Genomic DNA, 26,352 nt, shown 5'->3' with positions numbered 1-26,352 from the left:
GTAAGGTCCACGCGGATTCTTTCGTGCGAGCGGCGTCTTCGAGTTTGATACAATTGAGTTGCCAGGCTCTCACCAAGTTCTTCTCCTCCCACGCACCGGCTAAGTTTCCTTTGACCACCATTTTCAACACGGCACCGTCACGTGCCTGCGGGTGAAGGTGTGGGCTTGGCGCTGCACCTGGAGGCCGCTTGGCATGGTCCACCGTAGTGCGCGATACCAACCTGGAATCCCTCAGCCTCGTCGGTTCAGCCTTGCCCAGCTAACCACCTCAGGCTGAAGATAACCCCTCTCCTCACTCTATCACAATTACTTCATTGCCCTTTCTGATCGATCAATACTCCTCCACCACATTCACGAGTGAAGACTAGGTCATCTTATATTTAACCCGAATATATCTGTCCTGGTGTACTAGCCAACAGCACCTTTCGCTGACAACTGGAGCTTATCAATATTGCATTAAAAACATATATTTTTAAATATACATATTATGGCAACGTCCTACGAGTCCTTCTCCCAAACGTTCAAAGTTGCTCTCATACAGCTCCACCCTAAGGAAAGACCTCCCTTTCGTGTTTATATTGTCACCACCCTATCTATGCCCATGCTCGCCCTTTTCTCCTGGCGCCTAAGCCTTCATGTGCAATAGTGCGACGTCCTTACTAACATCCCATCGTCATCTCCAGCCCCTCGACCCCGAGCATAACTTCGCAGCCGCATCAAACTACATCCGCGACGCGGCGTCCCAGGGAGCATCTCTGGCCGTACTGCCCGAATACCACCTAACAGGCTGGGTTCCCGAAGACCCCCAGTTTGCCGTGCTCGCGCAGACCGCGTACCAATATGTCGAGAAATACCAGGCCCTTGCCAAAGAACTGAAGATCAACATTGTCCCCGGCACCATTGTAACTATTGACCCTGAATCATCGCCTCTACCCAATAGTGCCACCAACAATGGATCAACAACGACAGCAGACACCAACCAACCACATTCACCTCCTGCTCCGGCACTGCACAACATTGCCTACTTCATCGCCTACACGGGCGAGATTCTAGGGAGCTACACCAAAGCCAACCTGTGGATTCCTGAACGGACAGTGTTGACATCTGGACCGGCCGCAACCTCCAGGAAAGCTAGGCCGGGGACAGCAAACCCAACCCCAGTACCACCCCCCAGTTCTCACCACGACCACACCTCAGGCCCGGTCTCCGCCGAAGGCCCGCCCGATCCTCACTCTGTGATTGAGACTCCCCTGGGCCCCGTGGGGATCGTGATCTGCTGGGATCTGGCGTTCCCCGAGGCATTCCGTGCCCTGGTGCGACAAGGCGCCAGGTTGATTATCGTCCCGACCTTCTGGACCCGCGACGACTTGACCGACGAGGCTCGAAAGTACGGGCCGGACGTGGACATTCAGTTTTTGAGTTCGACCGTCATCACCCGCTCCTTTGAGAATACCTGCGCCATCATCTTCTGCAACGTGGGCGGCCCCAAGGAGGAAGGCTACGCCGGCTTGAGCCAGGTGGTTCTCCCTCTGGTGGGCAAGGTCAAAGGCAGTTTTGACGACGGAGAACCGGGCATGAGAATCGTCGAGGTCTATATGAGGACTGTGGATGTTGCTGAGGAAAACTATAAGATCAGGGAAGACCTAGCTAGGAAGGATTGGCACTATGGCTATAGCCATGGGAAATGAGACGGGTGGATTTTCTGTTTTGGATGTATGACTAGCTAAGCAGGGGAAGCATTGGTTACAAAAAGTTTGTCACGGCGGTGGCCTGCCTCCTACAAGGGACAAACTTTTAGGGCGAAGAGCCTGGGGGCCACTGGGTATCAGGAAACAATTACTCTCGCTATGTATATTTACGAAAGCAATTGGCACGCTAGAAGTGCAATGACTGCCAGAAGTAGCCAGCAATGACCACACTAGGCATATGATCTGTCACTATAGGGATGTTGTCACAATCTACGCACAAGGAGTGTAATACTGCATTCAATGAGCCGTCACTACATTTGGGCGGGCAAAGCGAAGGTAACGACAAGCTGATTTAAAACCTCGATTTAGTGTTGAAGTGATCCTGTCTGAAACGAGTCTCAAGTGAGATTCCTCGCCGTTGCTCCTCTCTTGATGCTGTTGCCCCTCATCTTGGTGCTGCCATTTCTGTTATTCCTGATCTTTGATGCCGTTGAACCCAGAAGCTCACTTGGTTACTTTGCCTCTGGATGTCTATTCTATCCTTGACAAACAAAACACTCGCCAAATCAAGAAGTTCCTCCCTCCTCAAGCTGGGCAGAGCACCAGTGCAATTTTGGCTACATACACTGCCTCTTATCAACGTCAGGCATGACTGCTCTTCTTGGACTCGAATCACTCCCGTCGAGTTGTGTTGATATCAAGCACGAGACGACCTCCACATGCCATCACCGAGCGTGTCGAAGCGGTTGCGAAACCCAGCTTCGGCTGGTTTGGTTTGCGCCGATGTCTTCTTGCTGGCAGTTGCGTCGGTAGCCGTAATGCTAGACCATGGCTGCGCGCACTCATCTGGCTGATACTCGATCGCCAACATCCTATACTCGACACGGGAAAGCAGACAGCATTTGGCTGTGACAGCGAGACCTAGGCTGTTCAAAGAAACATAGATGTTGCCATCCCTCATGGAGATATCTATGATCTCTAGGCCGTAGATGTGTTTGAGATCGAGCTTGACTGTTTCTGGCGTCATGTTCGGCCGAACACGCCGGATGAGCAGGTTGCGTGTCGCGCCAGAGTTCTCCATGTGATATGCTGTGCCCTTGTTGATTTCTCTCTGGCGTCGTTCCCAGCTGGCCGCGATCTGGCAGATTTACCCATTCTCGTCAGCATCTCAAACGCGCAAAATAATGTAATAGCCAATGTTCAAGCCGTAGGTACGGTATTCTACATACCAATCGGTTCTTGATGAAGATCTTGTTTGCCGTGGCGCGGGCGAAGAGGGCCTCGGCAGCGGCCGGCTCGACGAAGGAAAGGAGAGCCATATTGGCATCGGCGGCCAGCTTCATATGGAGGATGGTACCTCCGCGAATGGCCTTGACGATGTCAAGGAGCGTCGTCTCTGGCGCCAACCCGCTCAATCGGAGCGAGCGCTTCTCGGTGGCGGCCGCGCCCTGCTCATCCACCTCTTCGTTGTCGTCGTGGTCGTCTGCCGTCTTTGGACTCGGCCCTTTCTTGGGCCTAAAGCTGCCTTCTGGTCCAACTGACCGCTTGGCCTCGTCTTGGTTCATGGTAGGCGCACGGGACACTCCTGGGCCATCGGAATTGGGCTCTGTTGTCTGCTGCCTCCACTCCCATATCCGTGACCTCTTGACAGGAGGCCACTCGGCTGGCTTCTTGGCCGCTACGCGGCTTGACGCCCATCGGCGCATGGGACTCAAGGCTGTCGACGCAGCAGGGACAGGTTGGTTGTCGTTGGTGGCGCCGAGGCTCAATGAGCCAACGTCGATGCCGGCATTGGCCAGAGCTCGGCGAGCAACGAGGAGGTCTCTTTTGGATTGGAGCTGGGGCTCGCGTTAGTATCATAGGAACGATAGATAACCTTCAGGGGTTGAAGCTCACCAGCGACTCGTACTCGGCCATCGTAATTGTCACGAGGCCGCTCTCTCCACGTCGAAGCTCACCCTGTCGCCAGGGGAGGACAGCTTCCGGCTTGGACATATCGGAACTGTTGAGATACAAGTTAGTATAGTACGCGAGGCGAGTATTGTGAGACTGACGACGAACGCAGCTTGTCCATGCTGACTTTCGACGGCCTGACTGGCGTGGCTCAGGCGGGTAGACTGAGACTGACAAGTTTGGTCGAGGTTGTGGGAAAAGTGCAACAAGAAGCGCAAGCAGGATGACTGTCCGGTCTTTCAGTTGGGGTGATAGCGCTAGTTGGAAAGGCAGAAGAAGGGCCAACAGTGCAAACAAGTTGCTTGTTTTCTCCGACAGCCAGGAGGACGCCGCAATAGAAGTTAGACTCCTGTGGCCTGCACATATGGATATTCGACAAGGGAGCTGGTCAAATTTTCCCATTAATCGATAGTGATGATTTCAATTTTGTTGGGTCCAAGTCGAAGCACCCTTTCTCTGACTTGTCATTGCTCAAGCATGTCACTGCTTTGTTCTGCACTCAACTCCATAGAGGTATCAGAGAACCTTCTTCGCAACATATTCATGGACTCGTCAGCAAGCAACCAGACGAGCGGCTCAGCCTAGTGCTCAATGCATCCTCTTCGGGATTTTTCGATGACCTCCAAACGCTGTACGTCCACCAATAGATCCAGAGACAATTCTCGAATTGAGCAAATCGCTACCACAGCAGAAAAGACCCGGAACGCATCATGGCTGCCAAGAGCACTCGGCGAGCCTGAAGAGAGTGGCTGATGATACTCCGGGTTCATTCCACAGAAGACCTTTGGCACATCCAGTACCAGACGTCTCATAACAGGTGTCGATCACTCACCATTGCGGGCTACCACGATGAGATAACCCAAGGCCTTGGTCTCACCGGGGACCTCGGGCCATGTGAACTGTTTGTACAACCATTCACTGGTCAGCCGCATTTGGTGTTTGTTGGAAATCGGTGCCATGCTCCTTCATGATTTGTTCCGCCATGTCAACACTCGGCTTAATCAGACGCGCTCTCTCCTCCGGATGGAGATCCAAGAACTCCTGAAAACCCTGGAACCAGGTATCGTCTTTGGCAGGACCTTTGCCATCATAACCTACCACCATTTCAGCTATGATGGCCAAGGCCACCCGAATGGAAGTATCCCCGCCATAACGTGTGGGAAGTTCCGCTTGGTTGATTGGTTTGAAGATGGACTCGGGGCTTTCTTTGTCAATCGCCATGAGGAGGCATTCCATTCGGTCCTCGAACCTCCACCATTTAGGCAAGATGTCGGTCCCTTCGATCAAATCGAGGAAACGCTGGAAATCGTCAATGGCTGTGAGGGTCCTGTTAGTAATTTGGGGTGACACTGGTTGATGAAAAGTGCTGTTGAGCCTACCGTCTCCTTTGGCCCAGACTAACCCGTCGATGGGTTTCCCGGGATAATATATTCCATGATCCTCCTCCCGCGACTCATGGTCGGTCTCCACTCTCAAGCGGTAAGCATCGATGATGATCCTGAGCACCTCATCATGGTCCTTAGAGGATAAGTATGCATCGGGGGATCCTTTCCCTTGCACTAGATTGCAAAACGGTTTGTGTTTGGGCCAGTGGGTTTTCTGGCAACTGTATGTGGTCAGTCCGGGTACTCTTCAAGTCAGTGAGGGACAAACGGCATACTCCTTGGAACAATAGTCAACCAACTGGCAGCCATTACAGCGCCTCAGAGATTTCTGAAAGCCCAAAGCTAAACAGTTTGCACACACTGAAAGCTTCTTGCTGTGCAAGTATTCATGCTCGATCTGGCTCACATAAGTGACGCCACATATGGGAAATGTCTTCTTGTTTGTGGTCATTGTGAATGAATGTACAGTGTCGTACAGGCTTTAAAGTTTCTTTCTTGTCTGTTACAGGTTATTGCAGGGCGAGTGAGAGATATGTAGTCGCAGAGAAGCAGCCTGGAACGTGATCGAATGACAACGAGCATGTACGAGGTTGAACTGGAAGATCGGATGCACTAACTATAACATGATCTCATGGAAGGTTAGCCGAACCCCTGTCACTCCCTGAACCCTCAGCCTTGTCAGTCAACTCCAGGTCTAGATGCTCCGCCGAAGGGAGCACTGTGAAGGAAACGGGACATCTTGGATCAGCAGACAAAGGTGCAAGAAGAATGTGAATTGGTCGTTATGTATTGTACATGTACATGATTCATCAAAGACATGCTGTTGGCACAGTTGTGCAACGGTCGTACAATGGCATTTTCTGTTGTGTATACCTGGTCTTCGACTTTTGGTGGAGGACGTTTGTAGGCACTGGTCGCTGGAGAGTGTCTGGCTAAATGTGCCTTGCTGGTCTAATCTGCCCAGCCTGCCTCATGTCACCTGCACCCGAGAAGATACCAAGCAAGGTTGGTCAAGTGGCCATCGCCCCATAGAGTGATTGAACCCTTCGGGCACCAGTCATAGGAGTGCACTAAATGCCTCTGTCTGTCAATCCTAGCACTCTGCACATCGGCAGATATGCCCAGCAATAGCTCAGCTAGAGTGCCATCCGAGTTGCGCATTCTATTTTGCGGTGGCAACGCCAAAATCTCCTGGCCAGGAAAGCAGCATCGCCATCCATGAATTGCAACCACGGAACCTTACACTGACGCCAGGCATGGTCCTGTGGGAATGGATGTAGTCCCAGCACCGGTGAAGTGTGTTGGCCGTTGGGCAAATCAATGATTGGTTTGAGAAATAGGAGGATGTTGCCGGAGCCCAGAATCACACCCACAGATCTGGCTGGTAATCGACCGTTAACCGCGGATCCTCACCATAGAGTGCTTGCCAGGAGCCAAAGCCGCCTTCAAGGACACAAATCTGCTGTGTGACCGACTTGTTCTTCGGTGTGACTGCCGATGCATCTTCAGATCCGGCGCCATTTTCAGACTGATCCGCGGCTGCTCTCTGCTCTTCCTCTGCCTCTTTGGCTTCAGCCCGCTGTTTGGCTCTCGCATACATCAACGCCGCTTTGGGTCCTCTCTGCTGACTCAACATACAGTGGAAAATGACCTTTTCTTTGTCTCTCAATGTCCTCACCAGTTCGGGCATTCGGGCATCCAGCTGATGCAGTGGGACCCAGGTGCTCGATGTAATATTGCCACCGATGTGGTCCGAATCCCGGACGTCAATGACGGCGACCTTGGACCGTTCCGAGGGCTCGAGAAGAAGCGGCGCCACTTGGCTTGGATGGACAAAAGTCAAGGAGGACAGAGTGATCGGCGCTGAATCGGTGGCCATTCTTCGAATTCCACGTGTGGAGGACGATCGAGGTCGCAGAGCGTGGTTGCGCTGTGATAATACCCCAATGTTGCGAGGTAAAGAGCCTGTGCCGGGGCGACCAAGCATCTAGCCCACCGATCAATCGCAAAGCGGTAGAAGCAGACAACTAGGTACACAGGACATGCTTTACATGAAGTGCCATTGTGTTGTAGTTTCTTCGCGGAGTGGTGAACACGACCATTGTACTGTCGAGTGTTCGCAGCCAGACGTATCCGCTGAGGTCGACTTCGCGCGTCTCTGATTGGCGGATTGGTCGCGGAGCTCAAGAATTGAATTCAATTAATCGACTGCAACTTGCAACTTCACTTCATCCATTGACAAAACCCCAGACGGCTTTCGCTTCCACACTTGGAGTCGACACCACTACGTCGGCTACCTAATCAACCATCAGAACAGCCCGTAACTACCTGTTTGGCCTGTTCGGGTCGGTGCGGTTTCCGCGGGCTGTCTGCCCAACTCAGCTCAATTGACCTCCCACAATGGATTCCGCTCCCGCACTGCACAGATGCACCCGTTGTGTGCTGTCTCTGTCCCAGTCCTCTACGCGCACCATCATCCGCACAGCCCGAAAACAACCACAGTCGCAACACCAGCAGCGTCAATGTCAATCGCTACTTATCCAAAATACACGGCAATTCTCCACCTCCCAAGGTCGACATGACACCCCTTCTCCTCCCAGTCCTCAGCCGGCATCAGCTTCGTCCGAGCAGCCGTCGTCGAAACCGGCCCCGGCGCGGCCATCGATCAAAGACCTCCTCCGCGACCTACGAGCGAAAGAAGATGTCAAAAGCGGTGGCCAGTCCGTAAGCGAGCGGATGGACGCCCTGATGGGGCGAAGACAAGACGGGGGCCGCGCATCATCCTTCACAGACATCATGGGCCGAGGACGAGGAGGCGCGGGCGACCGATTCGACCAGAACAAGATCCTTGATGAGCTCAGCCAGGAACTGCACGAGACATCGTCCATTTCTCTGCGGCTGAGACCGACGCTGGGCCGGACCGTCGACGCCTTGAACGGGGATGCGTCCAAGGGATTCCGGATCTTGGAACGGAAATGCGCGGACAACAAGGTCCGCCAAGATGCGAGGAAGCAGCTGTTCCACGTCCGGCGGGGACAGTACAAAAAGGATCTCCGGCGGCAACGATGGCGAAAATTGTTTTTGGAGGGCTTCATTGCTGAGTGTGGTAGGATCCGTCGAATGAGGAAGCAGGGCTGGTGAAATCCCATATACGTATTGTACAGCATACAAACAGAGCTTTTCCTTCCACAGAAGGAGGATTGTCAGTGACCACTCTTCGTTTTGTGTTGATACGGACGGGTCTTTTTGGTATTCAGATTCTCTTACACGTTGAAGGCTTACAAGGCACCGATTATGGCGTCTATGGGTTGTATGAGGATTCAGAACCGGTACTAGACGTAGAGTCGAGAAGTATTACAATGTCATCCTCGTTATTTTGAGCCTCGATGCAAGTCAACTCAAGACCATGATCGTCTGGGCACCAGCACTGTAAAATAGAACAGGACAAAACAACATGAAAATTGCCATCCAATCCCTTACAGACGGGAGACTGCCTACTATCTACCAGCACATGAAGCCCTGTTCCAGTGCCAAATGGTCCGTGCCTGGGCCTTGCTTGGCCATGGGAGCCGTCAGTGTGCGTGTATGCAGTCCTCAGTGGCTAGCTATCTAGCGTGCTACCTTGTCGCCTGCGGCCAGCAAGCAAGGCACAAAAAGAGGGAGGCAGAGAGGCAGGGAGGGAGAGAGGGAGAAGAGAAGAGAAGAAAAGAAAAAGAAAAGCACGTTACAATTTATGGATCAGTGCCTCTTGAGGCCTTCCTTTCTCCAGCTGGCCCGAAGCACCACTTGAGCGCAGGTGGGCAAGAGGTTGATCGCATGCGTGTGTCATACCCTCAACTTGAAGGCCATTGATTGTTAATTCATCATACATTGGTGGTGCTTACGCTAGCTGAGTGCTGCTGTCTGCAGTGCCTGAAACGGTACTTCCCTTCTGTCATGCAGTGGCAGCATTTCCCACTGCATGGTGCTGCTGCTCGTTTCGTGTATCAGATGCACCACTTCAAGGTCTCAACCACTGGCACTGCAATAATGCCATCTTCGTTCCAGTTCAGCACCCAACATTCACAAAAGCGGACGACCTTATCACCCATGACCATTGCAATCAATAAGGCTTTCTGGCCAACTTGACACAATGCACCAGATCGCACAACTTGTCTGGCTGACCGGTGGCGTTCAACTGGTCGACCTTGGCGTTGACATGGTCCAACTTGCGCTCGATTTCATCGTCTTCGGGAAAGTCCTCGAGAGCTGTCTCCAAGACATGCTTCTGCGCCACTGTGGCGGTCAGATTGGCAGGTTGCTCATTGTACCATTTCAAGAACGCCATGGCCTCTGGTTCGACGACCGATGTCTTGCCGCTGACTTCGACGTTGCAGCCCTGTTTGACGCAGAAGGCTCGAAAGCCCGTGACAGGGTTGCCTTTCTCGGCGTCGGCCCGCAGCGCTAAGACACATTTGTGGCAGTACAGGTGCAGGCAGTTTAGGATGCGGCACTTGGGTTTGATCTGTTCACACCGCGAGCAAGTGATCATCTCTTCAATGCTGTTGCCCTGTCGATGCTCCGTCTCAAGCTGCTTCATGAATATTCCGAAAGTAGGCATGTATGCTATGTGACACGTGCATAGGTTAGGAAGTTTGTCCCAAAAAAAGAGGTTCTCGGGTTTCCAGCAATCGTGAAACAACAGTGAAAAGTAATGCAATAAGAGGGTCGAGGTGTCGAGTGTCGAGTGTGAAAAGCTTACCTGGTTCTTTGTCGAGCTTCTGTTTCTTGGCCGGTGGTTTGACCCCGCCGCTGCCTCCTGGAGTCGAGGATCTATTGCCGCTCATGTCGGTGTCCACGGAGTCGCGAGCGCGTCTCTTCGAAGGCGGAGGGCTGGGTTGCGCCTGTTCGCTCATGCGCAGGGAGTCAAGAAGACCAGGGAAGTCCCGCTGCAGACGCGAAATGCCTGCTTGGTTAGGCTCTGGGGAACTCGCCGCTGGCCTCATTGGTGGGTTTGGCTTGAGCGAGAAGCGAGTTTGGCTTGCATACATGGTTCGTGGTTCTGGACTCGCAGCTTGGCCGAAGCCAGGGGCAGGAGTGACGCGCCTAGCAACAGGATTGAGATTGGCGACAGGAGTTTGCGTTCGTGTCTGAAGCAGAGGTGGAGTTTGAACAAGAGATGGTGTCTGAACTAGTGGTGGAGTTTGAACCAGAGTTTGAGGCAGAAGCTGATCTTGAAGTAGAGTATAAGGTTCAAATGAAGCTTGGCCTTGACCTTGTGCAACTGGTGGCTCAGGATATGAGGATGTTGGTGACATTGTTTCAGTGGTGTTGAGGTAAGGTTCCTGTTCCGCGTCCTGGGGGATGCTTGGAAAAGCTTGAGTAGAGCTTGACTCGGACTTGATGCTGGGCGAGCGTCTTGGTGGTGTGAAGGAACGATCAGCCTGGTCATCAACTTCACTTGCAGAATCGATGTCGACAACAGGTGCTGTGATCTCGGGGTCCAGTACGTTGGTGTTGACATTGTCGGCTTCCAGGACACGAGCGGCAACCTCGTGAAGGAAGGGCAACACGTCACCAGAGAGCTCGGTCAACAAGGCCGCCCCGAACTGGCTGTTGTCATCGAATGTAGCTCGATTCATGACAATGTTGTCGAGCGCCGTCTTCAAGTTGGCGTTTTCGTGACACTTGCGTCGAAGTGCCTCGATGAGGGCAACATTGTCGAGCACAGTCGCCTTGAAGGCAGACTGGCGCTCAGTGATCTCGTCACGGGAGGCTTGTTCTTCAAGTTCCTTCATCTTGGCCAGGATCGCGCTGTCCTTGGCGGCGATTTGGAGGCGAATGGTCTCGAGCTCCCGCTCGAGGTGCGCTTGGTTGGCGCGGAGGTTCTCTGCCTCGATCTTGAGGCTTTGCAGTTCGCGCAGTTGAGCAGGGGACGAAGAGGAAAAGGAAGAAAGAACAGGGAGACCTGGTTGTTGTGAAGGTTGGGGTTGAGATGAAACTGAGTTTGAAGACATGGCGAAGCGCGGTGTCAACAACTTCAAGTTGAATAGAAGAGGAAATGTCGCGCGCATGCATCTTGGCCAGGCAATTTGGCCTTGGCTAGATGACATAGGCAAAGAAGACAACAGAACCTTGGCGGTTGGCGGTCACGCGAGCGCTACAGTTAGTGCCTGCGCAGTTCAGACTTAACGACCAGTGACTCAGGTCGCGGCCGGCGGTGGGAGCTGGTGCACCCTGCGGCGAAGAGAGGAGGGAAGAAGAGGGAGAACCAAGGGGGAACAAGAAAGATATAGAGGAACAAAGACCACCACCTTATGCGACGTTCACAACAGACTCCTGTCATCACAACTGGCTATCGTCATTCAGACATCCACCGGCACAACATGGAACTCCCCATGGTATGCGTACATCCTATTCGGCCTCCCCACGTGGGCGACGGACCCCTGTTGGGCGTCTTCTTCATTCATGAGACATGCTTGTTATAATGGGGGGCGCTCTTCCTGCTTCTGGCTGTACCCCTGACTGTCCGAGGCACTCTCCAGAAGGGAGCCGTGGACACCGAGTATACCTTCCTGGTGGCGGCCCAGTTCAGACCATCGACTCCTTGAAATCCGTGTCGTAGACCACTATCGCCATTGTCATGACTGACTAGATAAGGTCGGCCACTTGTACCGTGACAAGGCTGGGTCTTTCCGTGGTAAGTTTGAGGTGGACAAATACAGGAATTGACCTCGGTGGGTCCTGGAGTCGGCCGAGTATTACCGCAAAGGGCCTTGGCCGTCGATATTGTCAGTGGCCTCCGCGAGAGAGAGATAAAGAGAAGTGCCTGAAGGGAGGCTGCCGCTCAATCTTCATATGAGCAAGCCATGCTGACAGTCAGTCATATGGTGCTGAAGCTGCTCAACAAAAGAAGACTGCGACGAAATTGAGTAGGCCCCAGAGTCCATCAGATATTTCAAGGCTCAACATCCCTCATGCTGCTCTTGAACCTTTCAATGGCTCGCTGTTTCGTCTCATGCCAATTGACATAAGGCTTTGGGTACCCGAGCTTCTCAAAGTCGGCTCTCTCCAAGCGATTGTACGGATCAAAAATCGCCTTGCCCTTGACACTCCTCAGCTCCGGTATCCATTTGCGGATATACTCGCCTTCAGGATCATTCTTCTCGGCCTGGCTAACTGGATTGAACACGGTATAACCAGGCTCCCATCCCTGGGTGTTGTTGTTGAGGTCCCAATCGATGAGAGTTTCAGCAAAGTAACGCTCGCCACGCCGATAGTCGATCAAGAGGTTACAATAGAGGTAGGACGACACATTCATGCGCAAACGGTTATGCATGTACGCCTCAGCCTTGATTTGGCGCATCCCGGCGTCGACAAAAGGCACCCCAAGCGTCCCCTTCTCCCATCGATCGTATCCCTCTTCGTCATCCTCCCATTGCACGAATTCAAATTTGAGATTTTGCGGCAGGTTCATTGCCGTGTGTGGCGTGGTCAGCGTTGTTTGCCGATATAGCTCGCGGAACACGAGCTCACGCACCCACCCAGATAATCCAGCGTCGGCACCGTGCGACGAAAAATCGGCTGAGCCAGAATTATGCTTGCGAACAGCCGTCAGCACTTCTCGTACAGAAATTACCCCCGAGCTCAGATATGCCGAGAGCCGTGACGTTGAGTCTTTTGCCGGGTTGGACCGTGTAGCTGCATAGTCGGCGAGCTTATCGGAGAGAAATTCGTTCAGCCGCTGTACGGCGGCGTCATGGCCTGCTGGCCAAAGTGCCCGGATGCTCGATCGTTCTGCTTCGCTTGAGAATTGTTTCTCTTCAGGGGGCCTGGGGACGGGGCTGCCGAAAAAAGACAGCAGAGCTTTCTTGGCCTTAGGTGCATTTCTAGCAGGAGGCGGTACAGTATGCAGCAAACTTGGGTTGGCTTTCACCTCGGCTAACCAGGCTTTGTGGTAAGGAGTGAATATTTTCATCGGGGTACCACTGCTCGTGAGCATCGTGCCCGGTTCCATAACCGTCTGGTCGTGATGGAGAGAGACATGAAATCCACCATGGCCGGAGTCTGCGTTTTTGGCTTCCTGCAGGAACTTGATGTCACGGCGAAGCTCGTCGATTTCATACTCGAAATTGGCAAAAACGTGCGAAATACCGTTCTCACGGATGAACTGAACGATGGTTGGCACCTGGTCGAGACGCCTGGTGGCCTCAAGAAAGACCAACGGAATATGCAGGCTGTTCAACTCGGACTTCATGAGCTGCAGATTTTCGCAGACAAAGTCCATCCTGGCCGGTGAAGTGCCATGTCTTCTAAGTTCCCCAGGACAGTGCAGATAAACACAAAGCAAGGGCGCATTAGACTCTTTGGCAAACGCGGATGCCGCATTCAAGGCTCGGTTGTCGTAGATTCGAAGATCTTTGCTCCGAAACCAATGCAAGACAAGACCGACACCCTTGGGCGGTTGTTGTGACACCAGAAGGGGCGTGAGCTGATCATAAGGGGTATTTGCATCAATCTCTTTGGCTCGTTTCGTGCTTGGACGCCGAAGCTCTGGATGTTCTGGTTCTTTCCTTTTGGGCATGCTTTCCATTTGGTGTCTTCCACTCGCTTTCTCTTCACATGGATGGCGTGGACATGCAAAGTACAAAGGAGGGCAGCTTCTTGCTAAATGGGTTTGGATAATGCCCCGGGCATGTATTTACAATACCTTAGGGGTGGAGCATGGCCAGAAGCCAGCTATTCTGGTAAGCCACATACATGTGCCGTGGATCAACATTGCATTATCATCCATGCGGCACGTCGATCGGGGCCTTCAGGATCGGAGCTAGCATCTCGTTCAGCAGGAATGGGTCTGGGATCTGAATCTATCTCCAGGTGGACGGTGGTGGGTTTACGGGGTTCAAAGTTGCTGCAAAGTCATGACGTAGCATATAAGCAGAAACTGGAAGTCCTCTTGCCAAGGCTGAGTTGAGCCTGATGCGATAACCTGCTATCCCTGCAGTCACGGCGGGAATCGTTTTGGATACAGTATAGGGACAGTAATACCTAATGTTGGCAAAAATCCTCAAGAATTAATCTGGTTCTTTCCTTACATGAGTTGTGTTTCCCTCAGAACACATTACAAGGTGAAGGGAGAGCTGAACACCTAAGCAGTGAACCCAACTCCTTCATCATCATAGTGAATATTTTATTGCCATCGTGGCTATGGTGTTGTTTTGTACCGGTAAATGCATTCGCCTGTCCTTGATCCAATCCTCCAGTAGTGTATGGAAATGCCAAATCTGGGCGTACTTGTGCGCAAAATCCTGCTGAATTATATTTCAAATATTTTTTATTTTCCTAGGGAAAGAGTGTTACAGGACATTCTTTGAATCGACATGATCGAATTTGTTCGAGGTTCAGAAAACCACGACTTGCCGAACTACGCAGGTATGCAATATAAATAATGTCAGCCAAATGGTCGTGCCCTGCGACAGACACATACTGTATATACCTGCAGGATACTATCATTTCATATTGCACTGTCAATTATTAGGGAGGGACCTCCTGCCCCGCTGATGCCAATGTCAGATTTGATCTCTGGCAGAACTAACCCTCGTGCAGTACTGGACTTGTCGGTAGGTAGAAAGAGCACCACCGAGTCCAGAGGGTCGTGTCGGCAGATGTTCCTGGCCCGGGTCCCATTCTACAGTAGGTCGACGACGAAGCAGAGACCCGAGACAAGGGATACAATATTGATTCGAATAGTAGACATAACTGTGGATTGGCCATGCAACGGGGAGGGTCCAAGGTCGCACTATTGGGAGATGCCTCGATGTACCAGTGTAAGCGATGAAAGAGAAACGAGCTTCTAGAAAGAAAACTGGGTTGAAGAAGTTGAGGGGTCCAACCACGAGCGGGAAGTGGCACCCAACTGAGACCACTATTTCGGGGCTTCTACAACCCTGCCCCTGGAAGGGGAGTTCCCCGAGACGTCGGATGAGCCTTTCGAACGTTCCGTATCGGGGGGTCATTGTGGGAACTTCCAAGGCCATAGTCCCTTTTTGCAGGGAGGAGCCGGTCTCGGTTACGGGATTTTGTGCCCACTTTTCAACTCAAGATCGAGGTGAGGGTTGACAACTACCCGCTAACTCTGCCCAGAAGCACAGAAGATGCCGGACTAACACACCGCGGAAAAAACGACCGCGCCGTGTGATTGTTCCATTGCAATCCATTGCTCGTTCGTGGTATAGACCAGACCTCGGAGATTTGAGGACCGACGGTGCAGGTCAATTCACATGTTAGTGACAAGTTAGCCTGGGCAATTCGAATCTCGCTCTCATACTGGTTGGCGGACGAGATTCCTTATTGGCATTTGCCGGCCCTCGACCGGCCGGTGACCGCGGCAGCCGTCAGAAAGAGATCACAATTCCGAGTCCAGCTCCACAACTGCCTTGAAGTCGCGGCGGCATACCGCTTCAGACCAACCCGGCCGTCTGCATACCAAATGGCGCTGGATTAAGGTTTGATTTGATAGATTGGCTCCTGCATGTTGCCGGTGCAGTGTTCTGTTTGAAGCTGCCACCTTCGTCTAGGCACCATTGGCATGATATCAGGGCAGGGGTCAGATGTAGATTGGGGGGAATCATGGCTAGTACCATACTAGTAGTAGCAGTCATAAGTGGCCGACGTGGTCGAGAAGCGGTTGTGCTTAGGTAGAATATAACAATTGTGGATGTAACACAGTTGCAGTTGACATTATTCTGCGATTGTACAGTTGTAATCTGACATTCAACCAGCCTTTTCTGGCATACACCAAAGGGCGCACAGTTGTATTGCCCTCAGACCGTAGTTAGGCCTTTGACTCGAACAGTTTCTTGTGGCCCAAGGCTTCGGACCTTTTATTCAGCTGTGGCACTGTCCGAAGTAGCATCCATATCGGTTCGGCTACTTTCGCGTTACCAAAATCGCCTCGCCTTGCCTCGTATTGGTACTGTGCCACGTCATGGCGGGTCTGGCAGCCAACAGTTACAAGGGCTTCGTAGCTGTGTGCGCCTCCAACACGTGGATAGCGGAGCTTTGGAACGCCTGGTGGATATGGTCACACCGAAAAGAGCCCGGCATCATGGCTCACTAAGGCCTCCGTGGCCCTTTCTATACGTTGTGGACAAAGGCTGAAAAGGTGGTGTTGCTTTGCCTGAACGACTACTGTAATAGTAGGATACAATGTTGTACAGCGTATCTATAGTCACTGTAATCTGCCGTTGCGTGTGTGCTCGGCTCAACAGCAGCCCGGGAATTTCTGCGTTCGAAGCTCACTAATCTAAGAGCTCCTAATGCTAGCAAGTCGTGTTCAATACGAGTAATGATGGTCGCAGCACTCAGTCGGTAAGTTCCGAATGGTGTGCTGGATACGACAACCCCTGTCTTGAAGTTCGATGAATTTTAGATGGCCAGACAGAGGGATGAACGATCGTCACAGGTTGTTTCGTTTACGCGGACAGCAGCTGACCACCACGACTGATACACCCAGAGCACAGACATGGAAGACACAGTTCCAGGATACGTGGTACTGTACCTGCCTAGATCCTTTGCCCTTTTACTGGCCTCCTTGCAACTAGAGAACGAAAGAATTGTAAAAAAGTAAGCACTGTCCAATCTCACTACTGGGCGTGGCAAGACCATCTGACGAGACTGATCAACCGTGCTCGTCCACGCCGTGAGATGCACAGATCTCACCGCAAATCTTGCACACTTGCCGTCGAGATGGTGAGGATGGATGACGACGATCAGTTGAGTCTGACATGCCGAGAACTTCCGAGTCAGCGGTCTGCAGTGCTGAACAAGGACTGCTGCATAAGGTAAGGTAGCACTGAGCAGAGCCTGGAGGGCTGTGCACAACTGAAACCCTTGCATATAACGTTCAACTAGCCCAATATCAGGACAATTGAATATTGATTGTCTCGCGCCCAGGCCTCGGTGCATTGTTGCGAGCCAGATGCTGAAACAGTCCAAGCTGGGTCAAACCAGGGAGTTTGCGTGATAATTCGACAGAGAATATGAGAGGCTTGAACCTTAATTTTTTTTTGCAAGCCGGGTTGATGTTTAGCCAAGTCTCGCTTGGAGAGTAGTGGCGATCAAAATGGCTGATCATTTCTTCAGAGGGATCTTCGACTGCAACTTTCTCCATCCTGTGGCAGACGTGACACGAGGGTCGACAAATTCAAGTTACTCGAAGACGAGTGGAGAAAGGAGCATTTTGAGTTGGAATGAGCTGGTTTACACCTACTAGCAGGACGGGCGAGACCGGGCAAAGAAACTGAACCTCGCGGTTGTACAACAAGGTAATGTACTGTAGAACAATAGAAATGCCCTTCTTTTGGTGGCTGCAGTATAGAGTGTGGCCGCAACAACTCCTACTACAGTACTGCAACTACTACTGGTGGAATAGAGGTGGTGAGGACACCACAGCCAGTCGTTTGCACAGCGAGTGCTCCCAAGTTCTCCCAGTCAGAGTCCAGAGTGCCGCGTGGCGCGTGTCTCAGACGCCCATAGGACGCCCTGCTACTAGTAATAGTAGTACAACGTCGTTCAGGGAGTGTCGGTGTCAACCCAAACCTTGAACCAGGCTCTCTCCCTGCAATGCAGCCTGTGAGAGATACAGCACAACCGGGATTGTAGCTGGACTGTTCCAGTTACCTATCTTGGCCATCGCTGCCGCCTTCACGTAGTACTACTATTGTGCCTCAGGTACGATGGTGCAGTGCAGTGCACTGTGCAGTCTCGAGGATTTTACCCGCACCGTACAGTAGGGAGAGATGGTTTAAGATAAGGTAAGCATGTGTTGTGTTCCAGTCGCGTTTTCATCGTGTCTGCTCGCTTCTGCCAAGGGGCATAACCAGTTCGCGGCCCAGTGTCCACATTCAGTTAATTGCCAGCGGTGGCTTCCCGCGGGCTGCACCTGACTCGAGAAATAACCGTCGAGATCCCGAGTCGAGGCTGACACTGAGCCCCAAATTCCGAGAAGGCTGCGGTGGCTGATTCGTCGTCACCGATGCGAACCCTACCACGATCATACATCGAGATGCCATTATTACTCAGGATGCCGTGTTATTGTTGCAGAAATTTTCACTTGGACATAACAACATTGTAGACAACACAAATCAAGCCAATCACTTGGATCATCTTCTGTTTCTCTTACCAAAGGTACTACGGCCGAGGAGCCAATTTATTCAATTCAATACTAATTGTCTCATCAAATCCGGAAGGAAATCATTCGTCCGGACGAGGGACACTGGCGGAGATACATGGTAAAATTTATGCTGGTGAAGGCAGTATTTTCCGGCGCAGGGTATAGCTGGTCGGGCCGCCTCCTCGACTACCTGGAAAATGTAGTACTAGACAAGTACCTTAGTTAGGTATATTATTGCTGGCCCAGAAGTCTTGCGAAAGTAATAAGCTGAGTGATGCTCCTTGTTCCTGGACCCGTGTATCGCAAGCCCACACTGCTTAAGATCTCTCCCAGAAGCTTCAGGCGCGGTAATCCACACAATAACAGAGGAAATCGTATGTTAGGTTAGCTTTGGAATCAAGCGGGTGAGGCACAACCCAGCAAGCGTCGGTGTTTGCGTAACGAAGGGCACGGTTGGGTGGCATGGTACGTGTCATCCACACCAACGAGTGGCCCACCAGCGGACCTGTGACACCCTCCAGGACGCCACCAAGACGCCGCGTTGGGTGCTGTTCCCGATCGACAAGGTGTGGAGCGGCGAAGGAGGATGATGAATCAGATCAATTGGACGAGTAAGATGCAGTGGTCGGGCAAGATGGGACAGGGGGCGGTAGCGTTCAAGTTGGTCCAACGAGGCCGAGGGTGGCAGGGATGGCAGGGATGGCAGGGATGCCTGGAGGCACTGGCAGCACTGACAGCACTGACAGCACTGGCAATCCAGCAGAAGGAGTGGGTTCCCACCGTCACAACGGCGGCTGCGCACTGACACTAACATGCTACTACTGAACGCTACGGCTGCTACTGATCCTGTTGCTGCTACGTAGCTGCACTGATTTGATGGCGGAAATCAATCAATCAATCGATTATTGATGAGCTGCTGAGTTTGATGAATAGGATTTCTTGCCTTGTCGGGCCAGAGTGTCGCGCCTAAACCGCCCTCATTCCAGCAGCAGCGTCATTGTCGCCATCCGAGTGTGCCTCAGCAGCCCTCATCCCGGCCTCCTAAGGAGCTGAGTTCGCTCGGATAACCGTGGCCTTCTTCCGGAAGAAGAGTACCTGGTCCTGGCTCTTTCCGTGTCTGCACAGTATGCGAGCCAGTCAGTAGTAGCCGCGGTAGTAGCAGTGATGATGGTAGTGCAGTGGTGCAGTGGTAATGGTGGTAGTAGTGGTGCTAGTCGTGGAAGTAGTAGCCTGAGCTGAGTGTGCCAGTGTGCCTTCGGGAGTGCCACCGATTCTCTGCGCTGCATAATTTTTCGTCCGCGCTCGCTCTCACCTCCCCGAAATAATCTCTCACATTTTTTTTCTTCACCTGACCGGCGGCACACATCAAATCTCGTGTCTGGCTCAAACTCAAGCCATTATTCATTCCTACCGCGTCCTGCCTACGGCAAAATTGTACACACCTCACTACTGTGCCAGAGGCCTTTGTCTTTCCACCTGCTTCTGCCTCACATCATCGTCTACTGCGAGGACCGCGTTTCGGAAAAATCCCTTGGCGTCGCCGAAGCTCGTTCTCGGTACCCGTTCCAGGATATCCACCGGCGGCTGCGGCAGCACAATTCCTGATAAGACCTAAATTCATCCACCATCCACCCCCATCCCAACCCAAGACAAAACCTTCCCACCTTCCTCCCACGCCCGCCGCGCCAGACCCAGCAAAGCAGCCCTCCATCCATCCATCCTCTCCTGCGAGTCAGCCATCCTACCCGACAAGACAGATCGAGGGCCCCAGCGACCCTCATCTATACTCGACTGCAATCCATCCTTCTTTGCGTGGTGCACACCATACCAACACCGCGCCCTTCCCCCTCCACTTTCAACGACGCGACCATAACCCTCCCCTGCCTGGGAAGCCTGACTTGACCTGAGCATCCGCCTTGTCGCGTGTCAGCCTACACACAGTGAAGGACCAGTTCGCTACCAGAACGCGCAGATACTCCGCCAGACCCTTTTCGCAGCTGCGTCTTTTGCGTACCTTGCAGGCAGTGCTCGCTGCTTCACTATCATCGCTCCGAAAATTTTCAACCTGTCCTGTCTTTACTGACAACACCAACCACCACCACTACTATCGACCCGCTTCTTGTCGATACTCGAGTATCCATCCGCAGTGTCGTCCTCATCCTTAATCACTTCGACTTCTCCCCATAGCTCAATGGTCGATTGAGTCCTTTGACTCCACTTGAATCTTCCATCTCGGTAATGGACCCTAGACAATCGCTGTCGCGGACGACGTCGTCCAACGTTGGGACGCCTCAAAATACATACAATCCAAACAACATGGCCTCGGCGTATGCCATGCCTCCGTACCAGAACAACACTCACCTCCCGCCCATCAACTACTCTCAGTTGCCCCCGGCGAACCAAAGTTACATGCAGCAGCAGTACCGCAATGACTTGCCGCGATACACTTCTGCCCCCAACACGGCGCCGGTTGCCTCTCCGGCACCGGACAATCGATACAATTCGCACATGAACCCACAAGGCAACATGGCCGGTCTGCCTCCGTCTTCCTTGCTTCCCCAGCCGCAGAGCCAGCAGCAGCAGCAACAGCAGCAGCAGGCACAACAGGCGCAACAGCAACAACAGCAGCAGCAACAACAGCAGCCGCCTCACCAGGGCTATCAAGGACAACAGCCGGCGCGCCAGACATACCCTCAGCCTCTCGCTCCTGCACCTCCTCGCCCCAGCCTCGATGCCCTTGCTCCCGCTTACGGCCAGCCTGACAATCGTCAACAGGCATGGTCTGGCGCTGAGTCGATACCCAGCATGGCGGCCGATGTTGGCCGAGACCCTACAAGAACACACGTGGTGGGATCCCAAGGCAGAAGAGGCATTTTGCCCAGCGCACCTGGTCGGCCACCTGTCATGCCCAACGGGGTCAATGGATCCCCCAAGAGCGCGGTCCCCCAGAAGGACGCTGATGGCAAATTTCCATGCCCAAATTGTACCAAAACTTACCTGCATGCCAAACATTTGAAGCGCCACATGTTGAGACGTAGGTCTAATCTCCCCTCCTTTGTTATCGTACGCTGATCTTGAACGCAGACACCGGTGACCGACCGTACATGTGTGTTCTGTGCAATGATACGTTCTCCAGGAGTGATATCCTGAAGCGTCACTTCCAAAAATGCTCGGTTAGACGTGGCAATCCTACTGGTGCGAGTCATTTGTCCAACCCCGCTGCGCACATCAAGAAGAACCAGCAGGCGGCTGCGAAAGCTGCCACCGCGTCGCCAGCGAGCGCGAACACGCCGTCCAGTGGAGTAATGCCCAATCCTCCGTACACCTCGGCGCCTATGAGCAGCACATCTGCGCCAGCAACCAGTGCTCCAGCCCCTGGAATGGGCTATGCCATCCAGTCCAATGGCCAGGCAGATATGCAACGTCAAGCCCAGTCGATGCAACCAGGTTCCGGCCCGGGGCCCATGGATCCTACCGGCAACAGCTCGTGGTCGATGCATAACCCGAGGAACAGTCAAATGATGTATCATTCGACCTCGACTCCTTCCGACCACTATGGCATGCAGCCCAGCGGGGGGGACGACAAGCGCAATGTCATGCCCCAGCCTCACCACATGGGGGATGAGTGGAATCACATGTTCCAGCCTGGCGGCAACGAACAGTACATGAACCCCATGTTTGGAGGATATGACCAATCTCAGAATGACGTGAAGAAAGATTTTGATACTCATGAAGGTGGATCGAATGGTTACTACATTCCCTCTACGAGCCTTGGAGCTGATGGTACGCTTGGACCCCCTCTCTGGAATCTGCATGCATCTCAGCAAGACTTGTTCCAAGCCAAGGTGAACTCACTATTAACGTTTGTTTTCCCCGGTGGAATACAGGAATCGCTCCAAGAGCAACAAAATAATCCCAACATATCATCCTGCCTAACGGTCGAAGCCGTCCAGCATTTTCTCGAGCTCTTCCCAAACTACCAGGGTCACTTCCCTTGGCTCCATCTGCCAACTTTCGACTTCTTGACCGCTTATGATGGCCTCATTCTGGTGATGATTTGTAGTGGGGCGGTCTACTCTGACCGCGTCTCCCAGAGCCAGGTTCGAGCTCTCATGCAGCTAGTGAAACAAGGCATTGAACGACATTCGCAGATTCTCAAGGCTCTGGAGTTAGGGTCTGCACCGACGCACTTTTCACCGTCAGGGGTGGAGTTCGAAGAGCTTCTTGCACTACAAATTCTGCAGAGCTTGTTTGTCTGGCACGGAGGCCCAGAGGAACGAGCCCTTGCACGCGCGGAAAGTCGCCGGGTGCTGTACCTGGCCCGACAGTTCAATATGTTGACTCTAGCGGGTCCAGACGACCCCCACACCTACAGTTATCTTCACAGTCTTCAACCGGGTGAGGAGGCCGATCCTTCTTTGTGGGAATGGCGCTCATGGGTGGCTCAAGAAAAGCGATCTCGTCTCATGTTCATGGTTTATCTGTGGGATGCAGCAATGTGTATCTACTTCAACATGGCGCCCCAGTTTCATTCCGCCGAGATCAAGCTCCCTCTCCCCTGCGATGATGCGGCGTGGGAAGCCCCGGACGCCGAGACCTGCGCTCAGGCACTGGGCCTACGAGGCCCGAGTGCGCAGTCGAGGATCAATACCAGCGGCTCACTCAGACTCAAGCAACTAGAAATGCACCATGCAATGAGTGCTTTACATAGCACGTCGGTACTCATGCAGCCACGCACTACCAATGTCTACTCGAAGTTTATTTTGATTCATGCGCTTCATGTGGAAATCTGGCAAGTTCAACGTCAGCGATCGTCGAACTATCAATCAGGCACCACACCCGCTTTCAACCAGACAGACAGTATGTACCAATCCGTCGACCTCGCACTTACGCGATGGAAACAGGCCTGGGACGAGGACTTCGCCCTTCAATATCCACCAGGCGACGGGTTTCACTCAGTTCCGAAGCGGCTCGGTTTCTGCCGTGATGGTGTGCTTTTCTATTGGCTTGCCCGTGCCTTTATGCAACCCGACCGAATGCATGACTGGCAGCTGCCTGCCGACGAGCGACTCCGCCAAGTTCTTTATGGACTCAAAAAGGCGCGGGAATGGAGCAGCACCGACTCCGCGAGACGGGGCGAGGAGCCTGGGAGCGTAGCCTTCATAGACGATGGATATGCTTCTGCAGAGCTTGAGCTTGACATGAGAAGGCTCTTTCGGCCGTTACACACGGTCTCGGACGAATCAACCGTCGCCATTCAATCGTAACGAGCCAAATGAGGGGGAATTTACGACAGCAGGCGATGGAAAAAAGTCGGAGCGCCACTTGATGTTCCGCAGGGTGTGCTTTCAGGCATGCAATCACTATTGAAGACATGAGACAATTCTGGGCGGCGTTCCTGCAACTATCCCACAACCGAAAAGCATTGCATATAGACAGGATCGAGGCTGTGACTGCTTGGAATGATGATCGAGGTGGTGACTGCGATCATTTGGCAGCAAACAGTCAGTCCGGACTTTACTTTTATTGCATGGGTGGCGCGACTTTTTGGCATTTTTATGCGAGGAGACTCGGGTGTATCATTCTTGAATCATGGGACTTGACCGGGCCAATGTCCTTTGTTGTCGGCATTTTAATGTTCCGGGCAATGAGTCCTTGTGGAGATGAGAAAGACAAGACCTCGGGCGGCTTTGACCTTGACGGCGGGAGGGATGTTGGGATTAATTTTGCTTCGGAGTTACGGTCTTGTTTGAAAAGGGTCGATATTTTTCGACAAAGTCATGCCCCATGGCTGGCATTGTTTGCTTTTTCGCACCTGCATTCGGCATTGATACACGGCGTTATGTTTTGCAAGGGACCAAACCTGCTTACCACGGTGGAAGCATCGAGCTTACTACGGTTTGAGCATTTGCCGGTGGAGGGGTTGGTTCTGAAATGGAGTACTTCACCAGCAACCTGCCTGGTTGTGGGTTCGTTGTTGTCGAAAGAGTAAAAGGAAATGTCCTGGAGGCCTTGACACAGGGGTCGGGCCCCAAGAAGACATTGATGCTGGATCAGGCACAAACGAACGCCTCGGCGAAGAAGCCTCAGTCGGGAGAAAAACAGAGAAAAACAGGAAAAAATATCACATCAAAAAAAGCGTTGGTCAGTTTTCCAGAGCACATAGATAGAGGCAAAACGCAACACAATGAGGCATATCTGCCACCTTTTCAACCTAACAAAAAGCAGAACTGAAGCCTTCCCAGTATACCTACCGTCCAGTATCCACGCAGTGAATAGAAGGGGCGGCGAGTAAGGTAGTACGTAGCAAGGCACCTAGGTGCAAGGGAGGTTGGTTATATGGTCCCGATACAGGAAAGTCAAGTGAGTACCCCGGATCTCCACCAGACCTTAGTCTTCCATCTTAATCTAGCCACAGGACTATAGTGGCACCAAGGTCAGGCACGTATAGCCTGGGCCTAGCAAGGTATTAAGAGGAGACATACCCACACCACCACCGCTATCGCCACGGGACCCATGGGGCGGTAATAGAGCTATACTATCGTTCTACGACAGACAAGGGATGGCCTGGTAGACGGATATGTCAGTTTCCGAATTCTGGACCCGTTTTGAGACCCGTATGTCCTTATATAGACTTGTGGCAACGAAGTTTACTATGTAGATAGCATGTTCCGCTCCCTTGAGCATTTGCGGATGTGGACCTGGCACCTGTCCTCCACCTCCACCTCTATCTCTATCTCTTATTATTTTGTGCTGCTGTCTAATGTGATGCAGGACTCCGCCGACTCAGATGCCGCGGTTCTTGTGCACAAATGGCGATCTCCATGGCATTAGATACTCAAGGACGACAAATGTCATACTCCAAGGCGGCGGCCGACAACCCCTCGAGAGTCGACCTTAAGGCTAGATATAGCTGCCATTTTCGTAATGATTCGTCCATCAGATGACGCGGTTGTCCGATTCCATGCTTTCCGTGCCTTTTTCCCCTTCCTTTCTTTTGCTCTTGGCTTTGGACGGCAATATTGCAAACCCTTTTTTCGAGACGCCCACGACGAATTCCCCAATAGGAATATTCAATTGCATTGCAATAACCATTGAATCCCCGTCTCCAACAACCACCAGCTGACCAGCTCATGCAGCCATCTGACAGGCTTCCTTTCTAGAGGCAACACGGCCTCCACATCCCGCCGCTTCCACTGCACCGTTTGCGTAAGGAACAGCGTGTCCTTATCTGTTCTTCTTTGAACGCCGGTCACCAGCCTGCCGTCGATAGGGGGCATTCCTTTGATCGGCAGAGGCACCATGGCAAATTCAACCCTGGCCGCCGTCCGGGCCTGCACACGGTAAATGCCACACACCACGTCTCCCGGGACAAAGTCCAGGTTCTGGATGTGCGCGACATCGAATGTTTGTCCGGCCTTGGCCAGCTCGGAGTTCGACGTGGTAGACTTTGTCCACACGAGGAGTCGCATTAGGAGTGCTTGAGGAGTCCTGGCAAAGCATGCCATGTTTCTCCGCAGATACCGGTTCAACAACTGCTCCGGGTGGTCGGCCAGTGCTGTTGGAAGCTTTGCTGTCGGCACACTTTTCCATGCAATGTCGTGGATGATGTGGAATGCAGACGGCTCTTCGGCCAATTCGGCCGGCAGGGAATCGATGGCGGTCGCCTCGTCGTCGTCGTCGCCCTTCTCTTTCTCCACCTCGAGGTTCGGTAGTCCGAGGCCCGAAGAATGTTTGATCCTGTGTGAGAGACTTTGGTGCAGAGAGATTGTATACAGGATCCCAGAGCTACCGGCCACGACGAGGGCCGTGAGGACGAGATTGTGTGCCATTCCTGACTGCCGGTGTACAGAAAGGGGCGTGTATACGACCTTACCTAGTTATGTGCAGGGGAACAAGGAAGATCGGTGGGAGGATTGTAGGGTATTATTGACCAATCTTTGTATTTCGGCACAAACTTACATGCTGTTCCTGTGAAGCAGGCTTCTCTCGAGCTTCGACAAGTTTCGGACAAGACAGCCTGGTCTTGGGTAGCTGTGGTCGGACCCGAATACGAGCCTCCAAGTCTGGGCTCTTCTTGCCAATTCGTGCCGGTAGTAGATTATTGGAGGATGGTACTAGTAGTGGCATTCTAACCAGTGTTGAAAAGGGGCAACTTTACCGACGCGTAGCG

At 52.7% G+C, this 26,352-nt stretch overlaps 9 protein-coding genes across 9 annotated transcripts; 3 read left to right on the top strand and 6 right to left on the bottom strand.

The window, feature by feature from the left end:
* Positions 1–635: 635 nt before the first annotated feature.
* Positions 636–1,688, top strand: HMPREF1120_01213 (uncharacterized protein; the record flags this gene model as incomplete). Its single annotated transcript, XM_009155225.1, has 1 exon — positions 636–1,688. The coding sequence occupies one exon, from the start codon at positions 636–638 to the stop codon at positions 1,686–1,688; it is 1,053 nt and encodes a 350-aa protein (XP_009153473.1).
* Positions 1,689–2,385: 697 nt separating this feature from the next.
* HMPREF1120_01212 (uncharacterized protein) lies at positions 2,386–3,683 on the bottom strand (the record flags this gene model as incomplete). The annotated part of the gene is made up of 3 exons (XM_009155224.1): positions 2,386–2,826; positions 2,918–3,526; positions 3,585–3,683. The coding sequence occupies 3 exons, from the start codon at positions 3,681–3,683 to the stop codon at positions 2,386–2,388; spliced, it is 1,149 nt and encodes a 382-aa protein (XP_009153472.1).
* An 873-nt stretch (positions 3,684–4,556) lies between these two features.
* HMPREF1120_01211 (uncharacterized protein) lies at positions 4,557–5,477 on the bottom strand (the record flags this gene model as incomplete). Its single annotated transcript, XM_009155223.1, has 3 exons — positions 4,557–4,957; positions 5,021–5,247; positions 5,302–5,477. The coding sequence occupies 3 exons, from the start codon at positions 5,475–5,477 to the stop codon at positions 4,557–4,559; spliced, it is 804 nt and encodes a 267-aa protein (XP_009153471.1).
* Positions 5,478–6,389: 912 nt separating this feature from the next.
* On the bottom strand, positions 6,390–6,905 carry HMPREF1120_01210 (uncharacterized protein; the record flags this gene model as incomplete). The annotated part of the gene is made up of 1 exon (XM_009155222.1): positions 6,390–6,905. One exon carries the CDS (start codon positions 6,903–6,905, stop codon positions 6,390–6,392), a length of 516 nt encoding a protein of 171 aa, XP_009153470.1.
* Positions 6,906–7,229: 324 nt separating this feature from the next.
* Positions 7,230–8,534, top strand: HMPREF1120_01209 (uncharacterized protein). The gene has a single exon (XM_009155221.1). It carries the CDS (start codon positions 7,427–7,429, stop codon positions 8,165–8,167), a length of 741 nt encoding a protein of 246 aa, XP_009153469.1. The 5' UTR covers positions 7,230–7,426; the 3' UTR covers positions 8,168–8,534.
* Positions 8,535–9,128: 594 nt separating this feature from the next.
* Positions 9,129–11,022, bottom strand: HMPREF1120_01208 (uncharacterized protein; the record flags this gene model as incomplete). The annotated part of the gene is made up of 2 exons (XM_009155220.1): positions 9,129–9,631; positions 9,768–11,022. 2 exons carry the CDS (start codon positions 11,020–11,022, stop codon positions 9,129–9,131), a joined length of 1,758 nt encoding a protein of 585 aa, XP_009153468.1.
* A 941-nt stretch (positions 11,023–11,963) lies between these two features.
* Positions 11,964–13,589, bottom strand: HMPREF1120_01207 (deoxyribodipyrimidine photo-lyase; the record flags this gene model as incomplete). Its single annotated transcript, XM_009155219.1, has 1 exon — positions 11,964–13,589. One exon carries the CDS (start codon positions 13,587–13,589, stop codon positions 11,964–11,966), a length of 1,626 nt encoding a protein of 541 aa, XP_009153467.1.
* A 6,828-nt stretch (positions 13,590–20,417) lies between these two features.
* Positions 20,418–23,446, top strand: HMPREF1120_01206 (uncharacterized protein; the record flags this gene model as incomplete). Its single annotated transcript, XM_009155218.1, has 2 exons — positions 20,418–21,213; positions 21,264–23,446. The coding sequence occupies 2 exons, from the start codon at positions 20,418–20,420 to the stop codon at positions 23,444–23,446; spliced, it is 2,979 nt and encodes a 992-aa protein (XP_009153466.1).
* A 1,806-nt stretch (positions 23,447–25,252) lies between these two features.
* On the bottom strand, positions 25,253–26,011 carry HMPREF1120_01205 (uncharacterized protein; the record flags this gene model as incomplete). Its single annotated transcript, XM_009155217.1, has 1 exon — positions 25,253–26,011. The coding sequence occupies one exon, from the start codon at positions 26,009–26,011 to the stop codon at positions 25,253–25,255; it is 759 nt and encodes a 252-aa protein (XP_009153465.1).
* Between the last annotated feature and the right edge of the window lie 341 nt (positions 26,012–26,352).

Source organism: Exophiala dermatitidis (genome assembly GCF_000230625.1).
Source record: "Exophiala dermatitidis NIH/UT8656 unplaced genomic scaffold supercont1.1, whole genome shotgun sequence".
Classification (NCBI taxonomy): domain Eukaryota; kingdom Fungi; phylum Ascomycota; class Eurotiomycetes; order Chaetothyriales; family Herpotrichiellaceae; genus Exophiala; species Exophiala dermatitidis.
This window is presented reverse-complemented; position numbering and strand designations above follow the sequence as displayed.

What these genes read in the sequence shown, in the direction of transcription:
- HMPREF1120_01209 (XM_009155221.1), top strand. Translation starts at nt 7,427, where the DNA reads ATGGATTCCGCTCCCGCACTGCACAGATGCACCCGTTGTGTGCTGTCT.